This window comes from Myotis daubentonii, chromosome 5, assembly GCF_963259705.1.
Source record: "Myotis daubentonii chromosome 5, mMyoDau2.1, whole genome shotgun sequence".
In the NCBI taxonomy this organism is placed as follows: domain Eukaryota; kingdom Metazoa; phylum Chordata; class Mammalia; order Chiroptera; family Vespertilionidae; genus Myotis; species Myotis daubentonii.
In genome coordinates this window covers 37,917,651-37,937,472 of record NC_081844.1, presented here as the reverse complement: position 1 = coordinate 37,937,472, position 19,822 = coordinate 37,917,651, and the positions used below count along the sequence as shown (strand labels likewise).

The 19,822-nt window shown below is 53.0% G+C and overlaps 1 protein-coding gene across 1 annotated transcript in view; it reads right to left on the bottom strand.

Moving 5' to 3' along the window:
* Window positions 1-11,427: 11,427 nt before the first annotated feature.
* The window catches only part of BLK (BLK proto-oncogene, Src family tyrosine kinase), a 48,689-nt gene continuing 40,294 nt past the window's right edge, over window positions 11,428-19,822 (bottom strand). The window contains exons 8-13 of the mRNA XM_059695279.1: window positions 19,245-19,397; window positions 18,631-18,810; window positions 17,431-17,507; window positions 14,526-14,676; window positions 13,181-13,312; window positions 11,428-12,254 (exon numbers count right to left, since the gene is read on the bottom strand). Of these exons, the coding sequence (XP_059551262.1) occupies window positions 12,049-12,254; window positions 13,181-13,312; window positions 14,526-14,676; window positions 17,431-17,507; window positions 18,631-18,810; window positions 19,245-19,397 (899 nt within the window). The 3' untranslated portion in view covers window positions 11,428-12,048. The remainder of the gene's footprint in view (window positions 12,255-13,180; window positions 13,313-14,525; window positions 14,677-17,430; window positions 17,508-18,630; window positions 18,811-19,244; window positions 19,398-19,822) is intronic.

Here is a 19,822-nt window from a genome sequence, read left to right as displayed (position 1 = left end):
GCTGGCCTGGGCTGAAGGGAGGAGCTTAGTCACTTTCAACCAGTACTGGTCACCTCTGCTTGTGATCCCAGGTCCCAGACCTCCCACCAGCCTCCCTCACCGCAGGGACGATAAGCCAGCCCGTGATGGCACATTAAAGGCGTGGTGCAGGGCCCTGCCTCCCTGTGCTTCGAGACCGCTGATAACCTGGTGGGGGGGTGCTATCGGGAGAGGAAATGGGCTGGAACTGGGGGGCTATAAATAAGGTCCCGAGTCAGGAGGCCACTTAGAGCCCCAGAGTGGGACCCAACCCTGGGGGTCATGTCATCCATTCTTTGCCACCAGGCACAATTGCGCCAAGCAATCCATCACTGACCACTGTCTGGCTTTTTTTTCCTCTCCAAATGCATTAATGCATTCTCATTCTAAAAGACTCGAGCAACAAGGAAGGACAAAATAAAATGTGAGTGCCTCCCTTATCCGCCTTTGTCCCATTAGCACTCCCACCCCCTCAGGTCACTCAGAGCTCTCTTGGGTGGGTAGCATTTAGGTCTCTTGGCTTTACTTTACATACAGATAAATGTATGTACGTGATAAACATAAAACTGTGTGCATGTATGCAAAACAATGCCATATGTGTTTCTGCACCTACCCCATATCTTGGGCATATTTCCATATCTGTACCTCTAGAAATGCCCCATTCATTTTAATAGTCCATAAAATAAATGTGCCAGAATTGACTTACATCTTCCTCATTGTTGTACCTTAAAGCTGTCTCCAACGTTTGCTGTTTGCTATGACAATATGTGAAGGGTATTGATGATTTATCTCTGAGAACAAGGACATGTTTTATTGTAGATAATTTTCTAGAAGTGCAATAGCTTTGTCACTGAGCAAATGCACCCAGTTTTGAATGGTGCTGCCAGAAATGCTTCCCCAAAAGTCTTTATCAAATTACACTCCCATCAACACCTGATGAGGGTAACCATTTTCCCACATCAACACCAATGTTATTGGATATCAGCAGTCTTGCCATTTTGCCACTCGGATGGCAAGAAATACTGCATTACTGTTTAATTTGCATTTTTATTATTTAAAATATATATATATTTTTATTGATTTCAGAGAGGAAGGGAGAGGGAGAGAGAGATAGAAACATCAATGATGAGAAAGAATCATTGACCGACTGCCTCCTGCATGCCCCACACTGGGGATCGAGCCCACAACGCGGGCATGTGCCCTAACTGGAAATTGAACTGTGACCTCCTGGTTGACAGGTCAATGCTCAACCACCGAGTCACGCCAGCCGAGCTGCATTTTTCCATTGATTGCTGTGGCTGGGCGCCTTTCCCTATGTTTATCAGCTGACTGTAGTTCTGTTTCTGTGCAATGCCCACATCTTATCATTTGTCCATCTGCCTTTGGGTTGTTTAGGAACAGGAAGGACTCCTTATGTTTTCTTTGCAGTAATCCTTTGTTACACAGGCACTGCAAATGTTTGCTCCCCATCTGACACTTACTTTTAGCTTCTTCACAGGTCTCCTCTGCAGGATTAGCAGCTACCCCATCCTGGATGTTTAACCCACATTTTTCCTGCAGAAGTCCTCCAAAAATATGAATAATTACCCTTTCATTGAAGGCCTGTTGTGTGCCAGGCCTTCTTTGGGGGACTGGAGAGGCACCATTTCTCCCTCTCCAGGTCAGGCCTCTGATTCACTGATGCACTTGGGAGAGAGAACTTGGGCTCAGAAAATTGGCAGACCTGCAGAAGCCACTGGGCTGAGCAGGACTGGAGCTCCCAGAGCATCAATCACTGTGATATTTTCTCCCCAGTCTCAGCCCCTATTTATGATGTGGCTCAAACCATCCTTGCCTAAGCCCTGATGGAACATGTTGTTTTAGCTTAATATGTTACTACTAGAGGCTCGGTGCACAGATTCGTGCATTGGTGGGGTCCCCAGCCTGGCCAGTGGGGATTGGGCTGAAACCAGCTCTCTGACATTTCCTGAGGGGTCCCGGTTTGTGAGAGGGTTGTTCTCGAGTGACACACCTCAGAATCAGGCTCCCTCCTTTCTGGCTCCAGGGTGCATCACCCGAGAACCGCAGCTGCCAAGTCACCACAGCTCGGCAGCTCCTGTGTTGAGCGTCTACGCCCTGGTGGTCAGTGCACATCATAGCTATCAGTCAGACGGTTGGACGGTCGCTTAGGATTTTATATATATAGATGTGTGGATGTGGGCCAAAAACAAATGGTAACTTGTCCCCATTCACTCATGTAATTGACAAATATCCATTGAGCACGTTCTATGTCCCAGGCCCTGTGCCAGGGGCTGAGGGCACAGTGGGGAAAAGACACAACCCAGCTCCACAGAGAGCACAGTCTGGCTGAACCACTCCTCATTGTGCTTTATCATTTGCTCACTCGCTTAATGAACACCTGTGGCTCACCTGGGGCGCTGAGGGCACTGCACATTTTCCTTAATCTGAGGGGTGGTGCATGGGGGTGTGGCATGCTAGGGGCTGAAATGAATAAGATGATGTCACCAGACATCACACAGGAGCCTCAGAAGGATGAAAAGTTTGCACAATTCTGTGATTAAGTCTCCTCCCAGTGTCCTGGTTTGGTTAGTTACGTGTGCAGGCATGTCCACCTATGCAGGCCTATGTACACGCTCATGTGCACCCCCCCCCCACCCCTCTTGTCCAGCCTCCAGAACAGAAGACATGTGTTCTATTTGCTCTCTGGAGAGCAGAGGGCATACAGCCCAGCCCCTTCCTGTGCAAAGCCAGGTCCTGGTGGTTCACGGGAAAAGGCCATTCAGTCCAGAGCAATGAGCAGGAGGCTAATTTTAACCAAAGCTGCGGAATGACCTCAGCTCAGAAGGAAAGGCCCCCAGATGGTACCCTCGCCCCTCCAGAAGACATCAAGATGAGATTAGGGAACGCTCCTATCCTCCCATTCCTCCCAGGCGACGCTGTCAGCCCAGGGCAACAGTCCCTCTTCACCTCATCAGTCCTCGGTAATCTGCCTTCAGACCCCTTGAGACTGGCTCCCATCACCCCTGTCAGCCTCTGCTGCCACAGGGACCTGGTGGCCCAGGGGCCAAGCTGCTGATTGGAAATGGAGGCCGATGGGACAGGGTGGGCAGGCGGGGTTCCCACACTGACTCTGAGGTGATCCCAAGACAGATGCTCTCTGGCCTGGGCCTCGAGAGTGGGAGGGAGCACGTGTGTATTGACATCCTACTGCATGCATGTTCCTGAAGCTTTCTATACAGTATCTCAGTTCATCCCCAGCTTCCCTTTGAGAAAGGTATGCTTGTGTCCATGTTGAAGATGATAAAACTGAGGCTCAGAGAGGTTCAATAATTTTCCAGGGATTCATTCCTCAGCCAGGAAGAGGCAGAGCCAAGAGGTGACGTGAATGCTGCCTGATCCCTCCAAAGCCTGTTCTTCACAGCCGACCCCTACCTGGCAAGGGAGAGCTGCCAGAGGGGTGTGGACAGAGCCTTTCCCCTTCCCCTGGAGGTTCTGGGACCACTCCAGCTCTGCCTCCAGCTTCCTCCAAGCCTTAGCTCCCTCTCTCCCAGGAACTCTTGCTGGAGGAGGCTCTGCACAGAGGCCGACCTGGGCTTGCGACCCAGCTGTGTGAGCGTGCAGGTGACCTCACCTCTGACAGCCTCAGTTTTCTCATCTGTAAAAGGGGACTAGTAGCAGAATCCACTTCTGAGTTGTGTTGTGGGCTACGTGAGGTCAAGGTCATGAAGCACGTAACGGGGCAGGTGGCATTGCTACCAGCACCCCAGCTTGTGAGCACGGGACACGTGACATTCATGCTCCCACGAATGAGGGCCTAGCGAAGAGCTCCTTGGGACTAGGTTTTTGTCCTACGCATCGCTGTGTCCCTTCTGGGTCAAGCGAGGCCCTGAAAGGTCACAAAGTCCCCACAGGTGCGAGTTAGACATTGTCCGCGTGCGGCCTCCATCCTGCCCACACATTCTAACTTTCCCCCCTGCCTCCTGGCATTCCCCCATGGCTATTTTTGGGTCTCCGGCTGATGTCAGGCTGAATTCTTACTCTATGAATCATTGACAGAGTCCCTGAACCTCCATCACGGAACCCCGGCCACCTCGTCTCTCCTGGGACCACAGCTCCTGTCTGAAGGAAGAGCGTCCACTCAGTCTGGTGCCCCCGTCAGAGCCAGATGCTTCTCTTCCTCGCGTCTTTGCCACCAGGCATCACAGAACCTCCCTGCCATCCTCTGGGCACGGTTTGCGAAACCTTAACAGCATTGCCCCACTTGGGCCACTCGGCAGGCCACGTGTGGGTTGTGTCCGCCCTGCCCCCCCTTCTCCAGAGCACTTTGAGCCTCAGGGCCATTTTCAGGGCCCTTAGGTGCTGGGCGCTGAGCCAGGGGCCCGGGTTTTCATTCTGGCCCCGCCACTCTCTGGGAATGCGATGGTGAGTGACCCCCTGCCCAGAGGAAGAGAGATGAAGGCTGCCGGGCAACTGAGAGGCTTCTGTGAGGAGCAGCTGAGATGACACAAAGCGGGGGAAACCCCTTTGTAAACTGTCAAGTGCTGTGTCCATGTGTGGTCCCATTTGTATGAGTAACTGTGGTTGTTTTAAAATATATATATTTTTTATTTCAGAGAGGAAGGGAGAGGGAGAGAGAGGTAGAAGCATCAATGATGAGAGAATCATTGATTGGCTGCCTCCTGCACGGCCCCTAGTGGGGATCAAGCCGCAACCTGGGCATGTGCCCTTGACCAGATTCAAACCCCAGATCCTTCAGTCCACAGGCTGACGCTCTGTCCACTGAGCCAAACCAGCTAGGGCTGTACGAGTAACTGTTTTAAAGGCTCTGTCCTCTGACCTGTTCAATAAATAGCGATTCTGGCATGGTCAAGGAATGGGGGTTTCCAGGGAACCAATTAATCTGATTTGGAGAGTTCTCAAATATAAGGGTTTCTATTTTTAGAAACACCTGGAGTAAATTAACACCTGCCCACCAGGAAACCAAGGTGAGCTGGTGTGGAGGGAGGACCTGGCCACATGCCCGGGGGGCTGGGCCCTGATATGGGGACCCTGTGCGGTTGTGGGTCCTTTTCCAGGTCTCAGTTTCCCATTTGTGAGATGGAAAGGGTAAAGAGAATGGTGGACTAAATGGCTGATTTTCAAAGCGATTTTAAAGCTACGCTCTGTTCAAATAACCTCGTAGGCAGCTGAACACGTGAAACAGGTGCAGAAAAGGCTGCTGTGCTTGAGAGGGTGGGTGGGGCCTTCTCCCCTCCCGCCCCTTTCCCACTGTGAGCTTCCTACTCCTGAGTGGCACCCCCCAACCCCCCCACCCCCAAACCCCACCCCCCACCACAGAGAGAGAGAGAGAGAGAGAGAGAGAGAGAGAGAGAGAGAGAGAGAGAGAGAACACCAAGGAGAACATCCAGGACAGATTCTTCCTGGAAGAGTGTGAGGAGTGATGAGTCCTCACTCCACCCTTTACCAGGTGTGTGGCTTTGGGCCAGTTACCTACCCTCTCTGTGCCCCAGTTTCTTCATCTATAAAATAAGGATCCTGGGACCTACCTCTCTGGGTTGTCGTTGGCACTTTATACTTGATAAATGTTGACTGATCATGAAGGTCCTATACAGCTTTCTAAGATTCTAAACATAGTATCAAGGCTGGCACTTCCTTTAACTGGGAAGACTTTACAAGCTGGGCCGGGCCATGGGAGGAGCTGACAGGCCTATGTCAGAGCCCGGTGCCTGCTGCTTTCCCTGACCTGCCTGTGTGTCACGGTGGCCACTGCCTTCTGCTCTCTCCTGGCATCCTCCGCGGCTAAGTGCCCAGAACTACACACCGTTCTTCCCTGTGATGACCGAAATGCTGCATGTCAAAAACGTCTTGGTGACCATTTTCGGGCAGAGGCCCAAGCACAGGCTCTCCAGGACACAGACTCACCTGGGCATGGTGGTGAGAGTCTCGGGCAAGTTCCAGGAGGCCATGAGGCACTCGGGGCAGACCCACCCAGGGGGAAACTGAAAGGCAGTTTCCCCAGAACAGAATCTCATCCCCACCCTGCTAGCCAGCTGGGACCCCTCAGCCAGGCCCAGGAAGCTCCCCTACCCCCAGAAACAGCAAAACTGCAGAGGCATCAACCTGAAAAGGCTAATTGTGAGCACATAGGGGCGGGGTGGGGGGAAACGGGGAGCCTGAAAATTCAGAACCACCCGAGGGCATTTCAAAGAGGGCCGAGTCCTGTGGGGACCAAAGTCAAAGAAATTTGGGTTATTGCTATTAAAAAGAGGTCCACCTCACATCCATTAGGACGGCTGCTATATAAAAAACACACACACAAAACAAACACCCCCCAAACAAAACAAACGAACAAACAAACTAAAACAGCCCTGGCCGGGTGACTCGGTTGGAGTATTGTCCCATACGCCAAAAGCTTGTGGGTTCGATTCCAGGCCAGGGCACATAACTACAATGCATGTTCAATCCAGATCATAAAGAAGGCAACCGATTGATGTCTCTTTCTCTCTCTCAAATCAATAAACATATCCCCGGGTGAGGATTACAAAAGAAAAAAGAAAAAACCTACAACAGAAGATACCAGGTGTTGGTGACAATGTGGAGAAACTGGAACCCTGTGCACTGCTGATGGGAATGCAAAATGGTGCTGCTGCTGTGGAAAGCAGTATGGAAGTTCCTCAGAAAATTAAAAACAGAAATGCTGTATTATCCATCAGTGGGTCTCAAAGCGATATTTGTACTCCTGTGCTCTTAGCAGCGTTATTCACAATAGCTAAAAGCTGGAAACAATCCAAGTGTCCATTGATAGGTGAATGGATAAACAAAATGTGATATATGCAATGGAATATTACTCAGCCAGTCACAAAAGGACAAATACTGTACGATTCCACTTACATAAGGTATCTAGTGTAGTTAGATTCATAGAGACAGAGAGTAGGATGGTGGTTGCCCGGGACTGGGAGGAGAGGGGAATAGGGAGTTGTTTAATGCGGACAGAGTTTCAGTTTGGGAAAATTTCTGGAGATGGATGGGTGGTGACGGTTGCACGACAATGGGAATGTACTTGACACGACTAAATGGTACACTTTAAGAATGCCTATGAAGGGGCCCTCTCCCTCCCCGGGAGCACACCGCGCCTTTCCTTCTCCTCTTCTTCCCCCACAGGCGTGCATCTCCTAAGCTCTAAGGGACCCCAGGGGGCAGTGGGCAGCAGCAGCTCATCCTGGGCTAACCCCCTGCACCTGTCCCCAGTGCCCCCTTTTCGCTGACTCTCCAATGAGCTGAAAGCAGCCTCCTTGGCTCATTTCTTTCCCATAACATTTCTAGAGGCCAAAGCAGCCCCGCCTGGGCTCTCTCCAGTTACTCCTTCTATCCTAAGCCCTTCCTGGTTTCACTGTACCCAGCTTTAATAAATGTGCCAAAAAAAAAGGCCTAAGATGGTAAGTTTTATGTGATGTGTATTTTACCACAGTTTAAAAATAGGACAGCATGAAGTCGGGGGAAATTTGAGTATTGCTTTTAAAGTACCTAAAGGAATATGTGGTGGAACCTTTTATAAAAAACCATTAGAGACCATTTTACCTTTCATGAAAATCTGGATTTTCACATGGAGTTTGCTTAAAGCTGGCCCACTGGTATTCCAGCTTCGCATTGGATCTTCCTGATTTGTGGATGGGAAGTTTACTCACAGCAAATATTCTTTCTTTTTTATTTTTAATATATTTTATTGGTTTTTTACAGAGAGGAAGGGAGAGGGATAGAGAGCTAGAAACATCGATCAGCCGCCTCCTGCACACCTCCCACTGGGGATATGCCCACAACCAAGGTACATGCCCGTGACCGGAATTGAACCCGAGACCCTTCAATCCACAGGCCGACGTTCTATCCACTGAGCCAAACCGGTTAGGGCCACAGCAAATATTCTTGTTTCTGGAACTAGTCAGTCAGTCAGGAGAATACACTGGTATCTACCATGGGCCTACCACTGGGCAGGTATAGTGGAATATATGAAAGAAGAAATAGGAATAAGAAATAATATGAAAAAGAAAATACAAAAGAAGAAGTAATTATTACATTTATGTATTACTATTTGCTATGGGCTAAATTGTGCACCCCTCCCCCCCCCCCCGCCCCTGCCGATTCCCACATTGAAGTCCTAACTCCCAGAACCTCAGGATGTGACTATTTGGAGATGGAGTCTAATAAGGTCATTGGATGGACCCTAATCCAATACTACTGGCATCTTTATAAGAAGAGGAGATTAGGCCCGGCCAGTGTGGCTCAGTGCTTGAGCATTGACCTATGAACCAGGAGGTCACGGTTCGATTCCCTGTCAGGGCACATGCCCTGGTTGCAGGCTCAGCCCCCAGTAGGGGGCGTGCAGGAGGCAGCTGATCAATGATTCTCATCACTGATGTTTCTCTCTCTCTCTTTCCCTTCCTCTCTAAAATTAATAAAAAAAAATGTTTTTAAAAAAGAAGAGGAGATTAGGACACAGACACACAGAGGGAAGACCACGTGAGAACACGGAGGGAGAGGCGCCCGTCTGAGAGCCAAGGAGTGAGGCCTCGGAAGCAACCCTGCTGACATTCGACCTGAACTTCCAGTCCTCAGAGCTGTGAGAAAATGCATGTCTGTGGCCGAAGCCCAGCCTGAGGTGTTCGCTGTGGCAATCTACGTGCCGTTCCGCTTTCCGAGTCCTCCTTAAACCCTTAACACAACCTTGTAAGGGAGTCGCTGTTCTCCCTGTTTATAGCTGAGAAAATTGAGGCTTAGAGGACTTGAGTTACTTGCCCAAAGTCACACAGCTGAAAAGTGTTGGGCAAACCTAGGTCCTGAACTTCAAACCCCATGCACTTATTTCCCAGTTCCAGCCCAAGGGTGTGAGGAGAGTGGAGTAAACAAACAAACAAACAAAAATCATAGCAACAGAGAGAGAACATATCACAGAGGTCAGAGGAAACCCAGCAAAGGGTGGTGAAAGTTGTGGATCAGGGTCTTGGAAGGCCTTTCTTGAGGGGGACATAGTAAAATAATAAGAGCTAACATTTCTGAGCATGTACCATAAGACAGGCACTCTGGGCCTAACCGGTTTGGCTCAGTGGATAGAGCGTCGGCCTGCGGACTGAAGGGTCCTGGGTTCAATTCTGGTCAAGGGCATGTACCTTGGTTGTGGGCACATCCCCAGTTGGAGGTGTGCAGGAGGCAGCTGATTGATGATTCTCTCTTATTGATGTTTCTAACTCTTATCCCTCTCCCTTCCTCTTTGTAAAAAATCAATAAAATATATTTTTTAAAAAGACAGGCACTCTGATAAATGCCTCACATGTACTATGTCACCTAGACCTCAAAATGAACTTATAATATATGTGTTATTAGTGTGCCCATTTTACAGATGAAGAAACTTGAGGCCCAATGAAGTGAAGCAAAGTGCCTCAAAGGGTCATACATCCAAGGAGAGAAAAGTGCTTGCATTGAAACCCAGGTCTACCCGACCTCGAAAATCTTGTTGAGACTCATTTTACAACAGAGGCAAGTGTGTGAGTGTGTGCTGGCTCTGGGAGGAAGCACAGTCTTCATCGCAGGCAAGATAGCACCTGGGGTCCAAGGCTGGGCCCACTCCTCCGCAGAGCTCGGGGTGCGCGGGCAGCCATCATATGCTCCAGACGTCCCCGGCCTGGGCCCCTTTCCAATATCCTCACACGTGCAGGTTATGGTTGGGAGAATATGGCCTCCACAGCCTTGAATAGTCTCCCCTCCCACTTGTAAGACAAGCTCGCAGAGCAGGAAATGCTCCCCCCCCCCTTTTTTTTTGTCCATTCATGTACTCTCTCTGTTTCTGTTTCTTTCTGTTTTCTCTCTCTGTGTCTCTGTCTGTCTTTCTCCCCCTGCCTCTCTTTGTCTTGCTGTCTCTCTCTATCTTTCCACGCCCTCTCACACTCCATTCTCTGGCTGGGAAACAGAAGGCTTCTTGTCCTTTATGGTCACTTACACACCTAACAAAAACCACCAGGACACTGGCTCAGTTCCGGCTACCGCTAAGGCAAGGGCGCCTCCCAGTGGGGAAAAGTCTCATTGGTCCTTCAAGCTCCAGCATCTCCTTCTCTAGGAAACGACCCTGAGGAGGGGGAGGTGGAGAAGATGTGACTGCCTTGTCTGACACCGTGTCATTGAGAATGTGCCCCGGTCACTGGCAGCCAGCCCCACAGGTGAGGGGACTTCCAAACCCCACGCCTAGCCCAGCGGTTCCATCCTGATGAACGTTAGCCAGCCGGGGACCTCTGAAATGTGCTGAGGGCCCCACCCCATCTGGAATTATTTTCAATGTGCCCTCCCCACACTGTCCCCCCATTTCCCTCTGACAGCGATCCTTACATGCACTCAGACCACGGTCGAAGCCCGGATCACGTGGGGCGTTCAGGAAAGATGACGTTTCCAGATGCTGCCTGAGACCTGCTGGATGGACACGGAGAGGTCTAGCCACCTGTGTTTTAACACAACGGAGGTAGTTTTCATGAATAGTGAGGTTGGCCGAGGACTGGGTGACTCCCTTCACCTTCACGGGAAGGCGGTGGGGTCCAGGAGGTGGTACTCAGGCCTGAGGTGTGGGCTGCGAAACTGGAAGAAGAGACGCATCCCGCATCCTACAGATATGGGGTCCTTTCCCATCCCTACCTCCGAAGGCACCCATAGGTGCCCTTCTCACCCATGAGCACCGCCACTAGTATTTGTGTCTATCCGATACACCCACCCCTGCAGGCTCAGTCAGCTCTCTGGTGTCCTGCATTCCAGCTTAGCTCGCACTGGTCACACCCCTTACCCCAGGTTCTGGGCCAGGCAGCCTCAATTCCTAGAGATTCTAGGGAGAGAGGGTGTGGGTGCTAATCCCCTGGGGATGGGGGGGGGGGGCGGTGTGAGCTGTGCTTTTTTTCTGAGAGAATGTAAGAGCCCTGGGTTCCAGGGAAAGGTCTAAGGCAACTCCCAGAGCCCCTTGGGGCCTCTACCTCCAGCATCCTGGACCTCCTGGTGGAGATGTGTCCAAGCCACCACTGTCCGCACTCCCCCCCACCCCCGCCCCCGCACCTCGGAGCCCAGGGCGCTTGTTCCTCTCCTCGGTGCAGGCCCCCAAGAAGGGAGGCTCCTTCCGCCAGCTCTGAGGCTTTGCTGAGGAGCCCTAACTCGGACCTGGAGACCAAAGATTTCTGAGGTGAGCGCGCCCCCTGCAGGCCCTGCTTAGAAGCAGTGACAGTTGGGTCTGCGCCGTCGTCCTGGCGCTGGGGACTCGGTTTCCACCCGAGACCCACTATCATCCGCGAGCCCCTAGCGGCGCCACTACATGCATCCATGTAAGTCATGGATGCGAGGACCAGGCGTGTCACCAGCAACGACACGGGAAAGCTCAGATCTCGTGACTTTATTACGGAAAAGTCGCAAAGTGCTCTCCCCTCCCAGAGCCAAGGCGCCCACGTCGGGGAGGACCCAGATCCGCTTCTGGGGTGGGCGCAAGGGATCCCCAGGGGGGAGGCGGTCCGCGCAGGCGGGAGCCCGGCACTCCCGGTCCCCCGCGCCACACAGGGGAGCCTTATAGGATGACAAACACTAGAGAGCGTGCCAGGCACTGTTCTGAACTTCTTCCCCGGTTAACCCAAGGAATCCCCGTGAGGAATATACGAGGTAGGTACTATAACAGTTCTACTATAACAGTTCTTCCTGCTGCACAAAGGAGGAAGCGGAGGCACAGAGAAGCTAAGTAACTTGCCCAAGGACACACAGCCCGAGAAGGGTGGGGCTGCAATGGGGCCCGGCTCAGAGCCCAGGCTGAGGACCACCCTCCAGGCCACCCCTAGCTTCCTCACGCGAGAAAAGGGCGAGCCAGCCCCCTTCCTGCCTTTCCAGCCGGTGCGGTTCAAAGCCGCGAGGGGAACCTGCCTCCTCCCTTCTGTGGGTCGGGCCACGGGTGTGGGACCCTGGGACCCTGGGACCCTGGGACCCTGGGACCCGGAGCCCGCGGCGCCGATGCGTGGGGGCGCCGGGCTAGGGCTGCAGCTCGTACTGCCGCTCCGTGGCCGTGTGGAAGTCCTCCAGCACCGACTGCAGGAACTCGAAGGTGGGGCGCTCCTCGGGCCGGCTCCGCCAGCACTCGGCGATGACGCCGCGGTACAGCTCCGGCGGGCAGGAGTCGGGGCGCGGCATGCGGTAGCCGCGCTCCAGGCTGCGGATGACCTCGGGGTTGCTCATTCCTGGAGGCAGAGGGGACGCGGGGCGGCTGCAGGGCGGCGGGAGCGGGAGGCACCGACCGCGGTCTCCTCGCCCGCCGGTCACGTGGCTGCCCGCCGGGTGCCCCCTTGAAACCGGCCTTTATGTACTTTTCACAGCCCGGAGCGCCGCTGGCAATGAGACTGTGGGCTTGTCCTCAGTGCGGCCAGTTCCTCCGCGGTGGGACCCTACCTGGCTTCTCTGTGACTGCCTGACACGCAGCCGAAGCGCATGGCTCGCTCGCTGGGCAGGTGTTTGGGGAGAACGCACCACCCATTCATTAGGAGGGACTGCTCAGCGGCCCAGGCCCTTCTGACTGGGGCGGGGGCCGGGTTTTACAACCAGGGAGGGGCTACTCCCAAGGCCCAGGCCTCCACTGAGATCAAACCAACTGGGAGTAAAAGAGTCAGACCCTGACCTTTTCTTATTTCCAGGTTTGGGGGCTGATGCAGCCCTAGGGAGGAAGGGGGCGCGGCCCTGTTGACAAGAGCGATGTTGTAGGAGCCAGAACAGCCGTAACCGGTTTGGCTCAGTGGATAGAGCATCAACCTGCAGACTCAAGGGTCCCAGGTTTGATTCCGATCAAGGGCATGTACCTTGATTGTGGGTACATCCCCAGTGGGGAGTGTGCAGGAGGCAGCTGGTTGATGTTTCTCTCATCATTGATGTTTCTGACTCTCTATCCCTCTCCCTTCCTCTCTGTAAAAAAATCAATAAGATATATTTAAAAGAAGGGGGCAGAACACCGCCCGCCCCCCTCCAGACTGGTATGCCTGGTTACTGTCCCCACCATCGAGACTCCATTCTGACACACATTTGGGCACTCCAGGCTCAAGGGTGGGCTGTCTGCCATCACAACCACCCAGGACAGCTGGGGACCCGAGAGCCGCCACGGGAAGAAACTGCCTACCTGGGTAGGGTACCCGCCCGTACGTGACGATTTCCATCAGGAGGATGCCAAATGACCACACGTCCGCCTTGATGGTGAACACCCCAAAATGGATGGCCTCCGGGGCAGTCCACTTGATGGGGAACTTGGCCCCTGCGGGAAAAGCCATGAGCAGCTCCGTGAGGCCATGGCTGACTGACCCCACATCCCCACTTCCTGCTCTTCCTGTTCCTCCCACCCCACAGCGACTGCGCCTTGCAGGGCTTTTGTATTTGTCCAGAGAGTCACTGAGACTCACTAGGACGCATGGCGAAGTGCGTGCAGACAAGGGGGAGCCACAGCATGAAAGGACAATAGGGACACAAACGTCACCCCGTCACCCTCTTTAGGGCTGTGCCCAGGGGGCTTCCCTGGGCAACCACCCCCTGTTTCCATGTGGACAGAGGCGTCCCTTTCCCCCTGACTAGTCGGCCTTGTGAATAACAGGGACTCAGGGCTTGGCGAGTCACTTTAGCTTGTCCCTGCCTCTTAATCCTTTCCTGCACAGTGGAAATGATGATTTATGTCTCTCTGAGAGTCACAGTGAGGAGGGGATTCAAATGCCGCTGCCCCACGAAGCCCTGCGGATGGCTGCCACCTGATCAGCATTCAGAGCGGATGGCATGGCTCAGCACCCGGCCTGCTCCCACCTCGCCTAGCGTTCTCCGCCTCCCAGCCAGCCTGAGGTCCTTCAGGGGATGAGCCATACTGATCCTTCTCCTGCACCCACTGATCAATGTGCTCAGCTGATATGGCTTGTCAGCCTGCTTGATAAATGTATGTGACCACTTCGATTCCCCTGGTGAAGAGGAGTTTTACTTCAGTTATACTAAAGGGTTCTGTGGAAATGTAATTCAGGTATAAGGTTTTGCTGCTCATACTTGAGAGCAGTGCCTTCTAAAGTGTGTCCTTTGAAACCCTAGTTCTATGGGAGGTTAGTAGATGATAAAGTGGAAACGTATTCTGGGCTCAAATCAGTTTGGAGGAGTGAAGCAAATGTACACAGTGGCTTTCCTGCAGGACTTCTCAGTGCCTTTAATATGCTGGTGTGCCTTGGAAATCACCAAGGGAGCCCTGGATGGACTTTGCATTATCTGCAGACCTACTTCACACAACCATTCCTCAGAGGGCACCAGTGCTCTGCAGAGCACAGTTAGGGAAAAGCTGATCCACCCGAGGGTAAGGCCAGAATTGTGGAAACCCCACAGCTCTCTGATCTCTTCACACAGGGCTCTGCTATGTAGGGACGAGGAGAAGTCCAAGGGGGGTTGGGAGTTGGGGAAGGTTAAGTCCCACGGTCTCCCCGTGGTTGGGAGTCTCTGCTCACCCTCTTGGGCGGTGTATTCATTGTCGATGATCCGGGCCAAGCCAAAGTCACCGATTTTGCAGCCCAACGTCTCAGACACCAGGATGTTGGCTGCCCGGAGGTCACGGTGGATTGAATTCATTTTCTCAATATACGCCATTCCTTCGGCAATCTGAGGGAACATGCCACAAAGGGAAGGGCAGCATGGGGACCTCCATGCAAGGACCTCGCCCATCTGGGGTGCCCTACAAAGTCCCTATGGGGGAGAGGAAGGACCCTGCCCACCCTCACCACCAGCCTGTCTGTAGATCATCCTTCATCCTCTCAGTCTGGAAGGGGAGGGAAGGAATGCTTGATGTTTGTTGTCTTGGGCAGGTGCATGGAGGGTGGAGGTGCTGGAGAGTGGAGGTGCTGGAGAAGGAGCAGGTTCTTGGGGGGAGTAGAAAGGCTTCCACTGTCCTCAGCTGAATAAGCTACACACCCCTGTCCCCTCGAAGCCCAGAAAGGCAGAGACACCGCCATCAGAGCTAGGGGCTACCTCTCCTCTCCTTCCAGGTGTCTGCAGGGGAGGAAGACAGCAGAATGAAGACAGGAGAAAAGGGAGGTCTCTGGGCAGGGGAGAAGAAAAGGAAGGGGCAGGAGGGAGAGGGGAAGGGGGGGAGGGTTTCATTTTCTTGGCCTGTTGGAAGCACAGTTTTTGGAGCAGGGTGCCCTGGTTTGGAGTTGTTGACCCCTGGCCTGTTGCTTAAGCTCCCCGAGTTGTCACTGAACTTATTGGAACACAGGAAAGGGGTGTCCAGGGCATAGAGTGGAGGTGAGCATAAAATGAGACAGGTGGCTGAGAGCCTAACCCAGCACCATTCCAGGGCAGGCCTTCAGGGAGCAGGGGCCAAATCCCAATGGAACAGAGGCAGGAAAAGAAGAGGAGACTCCATGGCTGTCCCCTGTCACCAGCACTGGGCCAGAATAGCTGTTTGTGCTGCTCGTGTGTCCTTTTGCCAAGGAAACTCACTCAGGCCTCATTCTCGGCACTCCCATTGACAGATGAAGAAACTGAGGCAAAGCATAGAAAGCCAGTTAGTCATCTCAGACCTGTGGCAGTAAGAAGCCAGCACTGGGATTAATCCCACCTCTCCTTCTATTTCCAAGTGTATTGATTTATCCATGAAGGAATGAATTCATTCCTTTGCTAAATCATTCCATCAACACACATTTACTGGTATGATACTGTGGGGACTATAAAGCTAAGTATCGAGTATCGAGTAGCATTTAGCAGCGCTCATCCCATTAAAAAATATGTATCGAGTAGCACTAGAAATACCAAAGAAAGAAAGAAAGAAATTAAAAAGGTTGAGTAGGACCCAGATCTGCTTCCAAGGAGAAGAATCTGCCGTGCATGATGCTAACGAGAACATACGAGCGAAGTGCTCTCTAGCACTTTTCTGTCCAGGGAACATTTACTAGCAACGCCACTTGACTTGGGCCATGAACACTGATTAGGATTCTTCCAGGTGAGAAGAGAGTCAAAGGCATTCGGGGAAGAGAGGAGCCCGGGCAAAGGCTCTCAAGGCATCAGAGAGCTGCCGTGTGGCTGCGCCTGGGGTTGCGGTTGGAGGGAGCTTTGCATTCCATCCTATAGAGCAGGAAAGGTGCCCCCAGAAGGGCATTGAGTTTGAGTGTTTGCGTGTGTGTGCGTGCACGCATGTGCACCCGTGGTGAGGTACTAGCATGACTAGAACATGGTTTAGAAGCTGATCACCTGGGAGGTTCTGATTTTGGGTTTCTTAACCGTCAGCATCTTGGCCATACCCGGGGGTGAACTGAGGTGGCTTTTCACATCCTTTGCCCCTGGGTGACCCATGATTTTCCACGGGATTGAATACAAGGCAGGAGAGAACGAGAGAAGGAAAAGAAAGGAGTCCACGGGTTTATCACTCATATGTGGTTTGAAACCGGTTACAGCGCTAATTTTCCGAGACCATCTCACCAGCCTCCTCAAACCTGTCTGTGGAAAAAGGGTGTGGTGACATCAGTTCCTGCATCGATACTAATAGCAGATAAGGCCTCCGGGGTGGGGAAGGGGTGTGTGGGGAGGGGAGGTTTCCTTTCTGAGGCCGGATGTGTGTGTGCATTTACATGTCTCACAGGTTGACCACAGATTTTCTGCTGAGAGTTCCAGTTTTAACAGACACACACTCGGGGCCCCCAGATGGGTTTTCCTGCCAGTGAGAGGCCTCAGCTAAAATCGCTGGGGAGGAAAGAGCCTCCTCTCCATTCCCCCCTGCCTCAGAAGATGCGTGTGGACACCTCCTGCGGAAGAAACGAGGTCACCACAAAACACTTGCCTGCCATGTTACATGGAATTCATGCAAACTCTCTGGGTTTTCCATACCACCATCCCTTCTCCCTCTCTTCCTTATTGTTAGAACCCGCATCATCCCATCATGGTTGCCCAGAATGAAGACTACATTTCCCAAGCTCCCTTGCAGCCAGGTGTGGCCAGGAGGATGTAAGAGCAATGTAGTGGGTGACTTCAGGGAGCTGTCTCTAGGGAGGAAAATGGGCTTTCAACCCCTTTACTTCTTCCTGCTGACTGAGAAGAGGACAAGATGGTAAGGGGTGAGCATCCACCTTGGACAATCCGATGACGTGCTAAGACACCTGGCAGATGGAAGAAACCTGGGTCTCTGTGACTTTGAGAGACAAGTCCACCAACCACCCAGACTTTCCACCTTTGGATGTTGACACATTTAAGCCATTATTACTTTGGGTTTTCTGTCCTTCACAGCCCAGCCTCAATCAGATAGATACAACCTCTAAATAGTTGATTTTGTTAAGCCAGAGGGCAGGGAGGAGAGACCTGGAGGCCTCGGCCCCCCATGAGGGCGTTGGTACTCAGGTCCGCTGCCCTTGGTAGCTCACAAACCTGGGCCGACATGTCGATCAGTCTTGGGAGGGACAATCTGCTGCCTTCATCCGTCTTCAGGAAATCCAGCAAGCATCCTGAGGAAAGAGAAGCTGCAGCTGCACTTCTGCAAATGACCCCTCCCCGGCCAGGCCAGCCTCCTCCAGGTGTGGGCTGCTCCCCACCGGGCCCGAAGCAAGTGGCGCTCTGTGGGACTCTTGTCTACAGAGAAGAAATCCATCCACGTGTCAGAGTGCCTTCCGCTCTGCAGAATTCCAACCTCGGTCCCCACGGGACCCAGGAGGCAGCTAATATGCTCCCGGCTACTCACAAGAGGTTAGTTTTCAGCCAGGTTCAGGGTCACAAGCCAGGGAGCTGGGAGCACAACCTGCTCCTCTGACTAAGTTCCATGCTCATTCCGGCATGACTTCCTCGCTCCCTTCACCCTTTGTTGGTAGAAAATGTGCCTCTCAGCACCAGCATGGAGAGACCCAGCCCCTGGGATTTGGTGCTTCTAAAAGCCCCGAGGGACACTCACCTGAGGTGTGGCTAAGAGGTGAGCAGGGGAGCCATTGGGTTCCCAGCTGAATGTGGCCCCCCTTCATGGAGACATTTAAGGATCTATATTAGCATGGCACCTTAGAACCCACAGGAAGCAGTGTGTGGTCAGTGTCACAGGAGGGGTGAGAAGGAGGTCAAAGGCCAGAGCCCAACCCCCGGCCCACTGCCCCATGAGAGGTTGGCCACACTGGGGACCTCAGAGGCCATCGCATCCAACATCTCTTCACCGTGTGGTAAAATGTCCATATGGTTTTAAAAGGTCCCATGGCTGGTGAGTGGTAGAACTGGGACTAGAACCAGCTCTGGATGCCCAGCCTACTGCTCTTTCAACGTGGCCATGGTCTGTCCTCCCCAGCAGGTGTCAAACAGTGCCGGCCACAGAAGGCATGCTCCAAGTGCTCCTGAGCGGAGGACACAGCTCTAGAGAGCTGTGACTAGTACTTGTCTTGTTCTTCTCCTATGTCCCCTATGGCTGTGGGACACCCTAGGCCCGCAGTGTGTTGGCCAATCCACTCAGCCCATGGCTCAGTGATCCCCTGCACAGATCCCCTGCCAGGCAAACCCATGGCAGCAGATGGGCCTCTGCCTTCTCAGCCCCTCAGCCTATAGCCTCCCCCGTCCCCGCCTCTGTCTGAGGGACAGGCCCCCACGGGGCACCACCTCTGGCCATGTACTCGGTCACGATGTAGATGGGCTCCTTGGTGACCACGGCATAGAGACGAACCAGCCTTTCATGCTGGAGAGTTTTCATCAGGTTGGCCTCGCCCAGGAAGGCCTCCGGAGACATGGTTCCCTCCTTCAGGGTCTTGATGGCCACCTTCACATTGTTTCTGTAATAACCTGAGCCGGGAGACGGGGCGGGGTGGGGAGAGAATGAAGAAGCCATTCAGAAGTCCCAGAGGTTGTGGGCGGTGATCCCTTAACCAAAACCTACATAAGCTTTTGGGAGCCATCCGATGCTGGAAAGTGGGCTGGGGGTTGAGGCTAGAGCCACCCCCTTAGGAAGCGGCCCTGAGCTGGAATGTACAGCTTCTGAGGGTGATGGATGCGTCAGCTTATCTTGCCAGATGTCAGCCTGTCTCAGCCTCCCTCTGGCATTTGAGGAACAGTGTTCTATGCCTCCATCACCTCACTGGTGAAATGGGTATCATCGCCTCTGTCCCTTCTCCCTCACAGCCTTTCTGGGGAAACAGGATGCACTGTGCAAATCCTGAGCCTTCTGTGCATCAGGACGCAGGGCAGGGCGAGAGGCTCCCGGCATACTGCACACTCACCCATCCAGACCTCGCCAAACTGCCCAGATCCGAGTTTCCGGACCAGCTTGAGAGACTGCCGGGGGATTTCCCATTCATCCTGGGCCCAGGGGTTCTGAGGAGCCAGGCTCACACAGGGTTGGGTCAGCTTCTGGCATAAGCCATCCCCTTTCTCTGTGTTAGAGAAGAAGAAATGGGGCTGGAGGTTACCAGAGCAGCCAGGCTCATATCTCTTCCTGGAGAGCCTTACCTCTCTTAGCTGTGTCCCGCACCACCTGTTGCTAGCCCCACCCCCACCCCAAGTGCTCCTATACACATGTGCATGCGTACACACACATGCACACGCACGCACACACACACACACACTCAGCTCTTTGCCGTTGTTTGGTATAAAGCAAGGCATGCAAGCATCAACCTGATTCTCTCTAAGATGAAAACATTTGTTACTCTCCAGGTTGTTGAATGCTGATCCAGTTGAAGGGATTAAGCACACAGACTTTAAATCACTATGTTGACAGTGTCAACTCCAAGACAGCACCAATGATTCTCAATCTCGAGATCTTAGCAATAGAGAGATACAAGGGCTGCCGGCTCAGGTC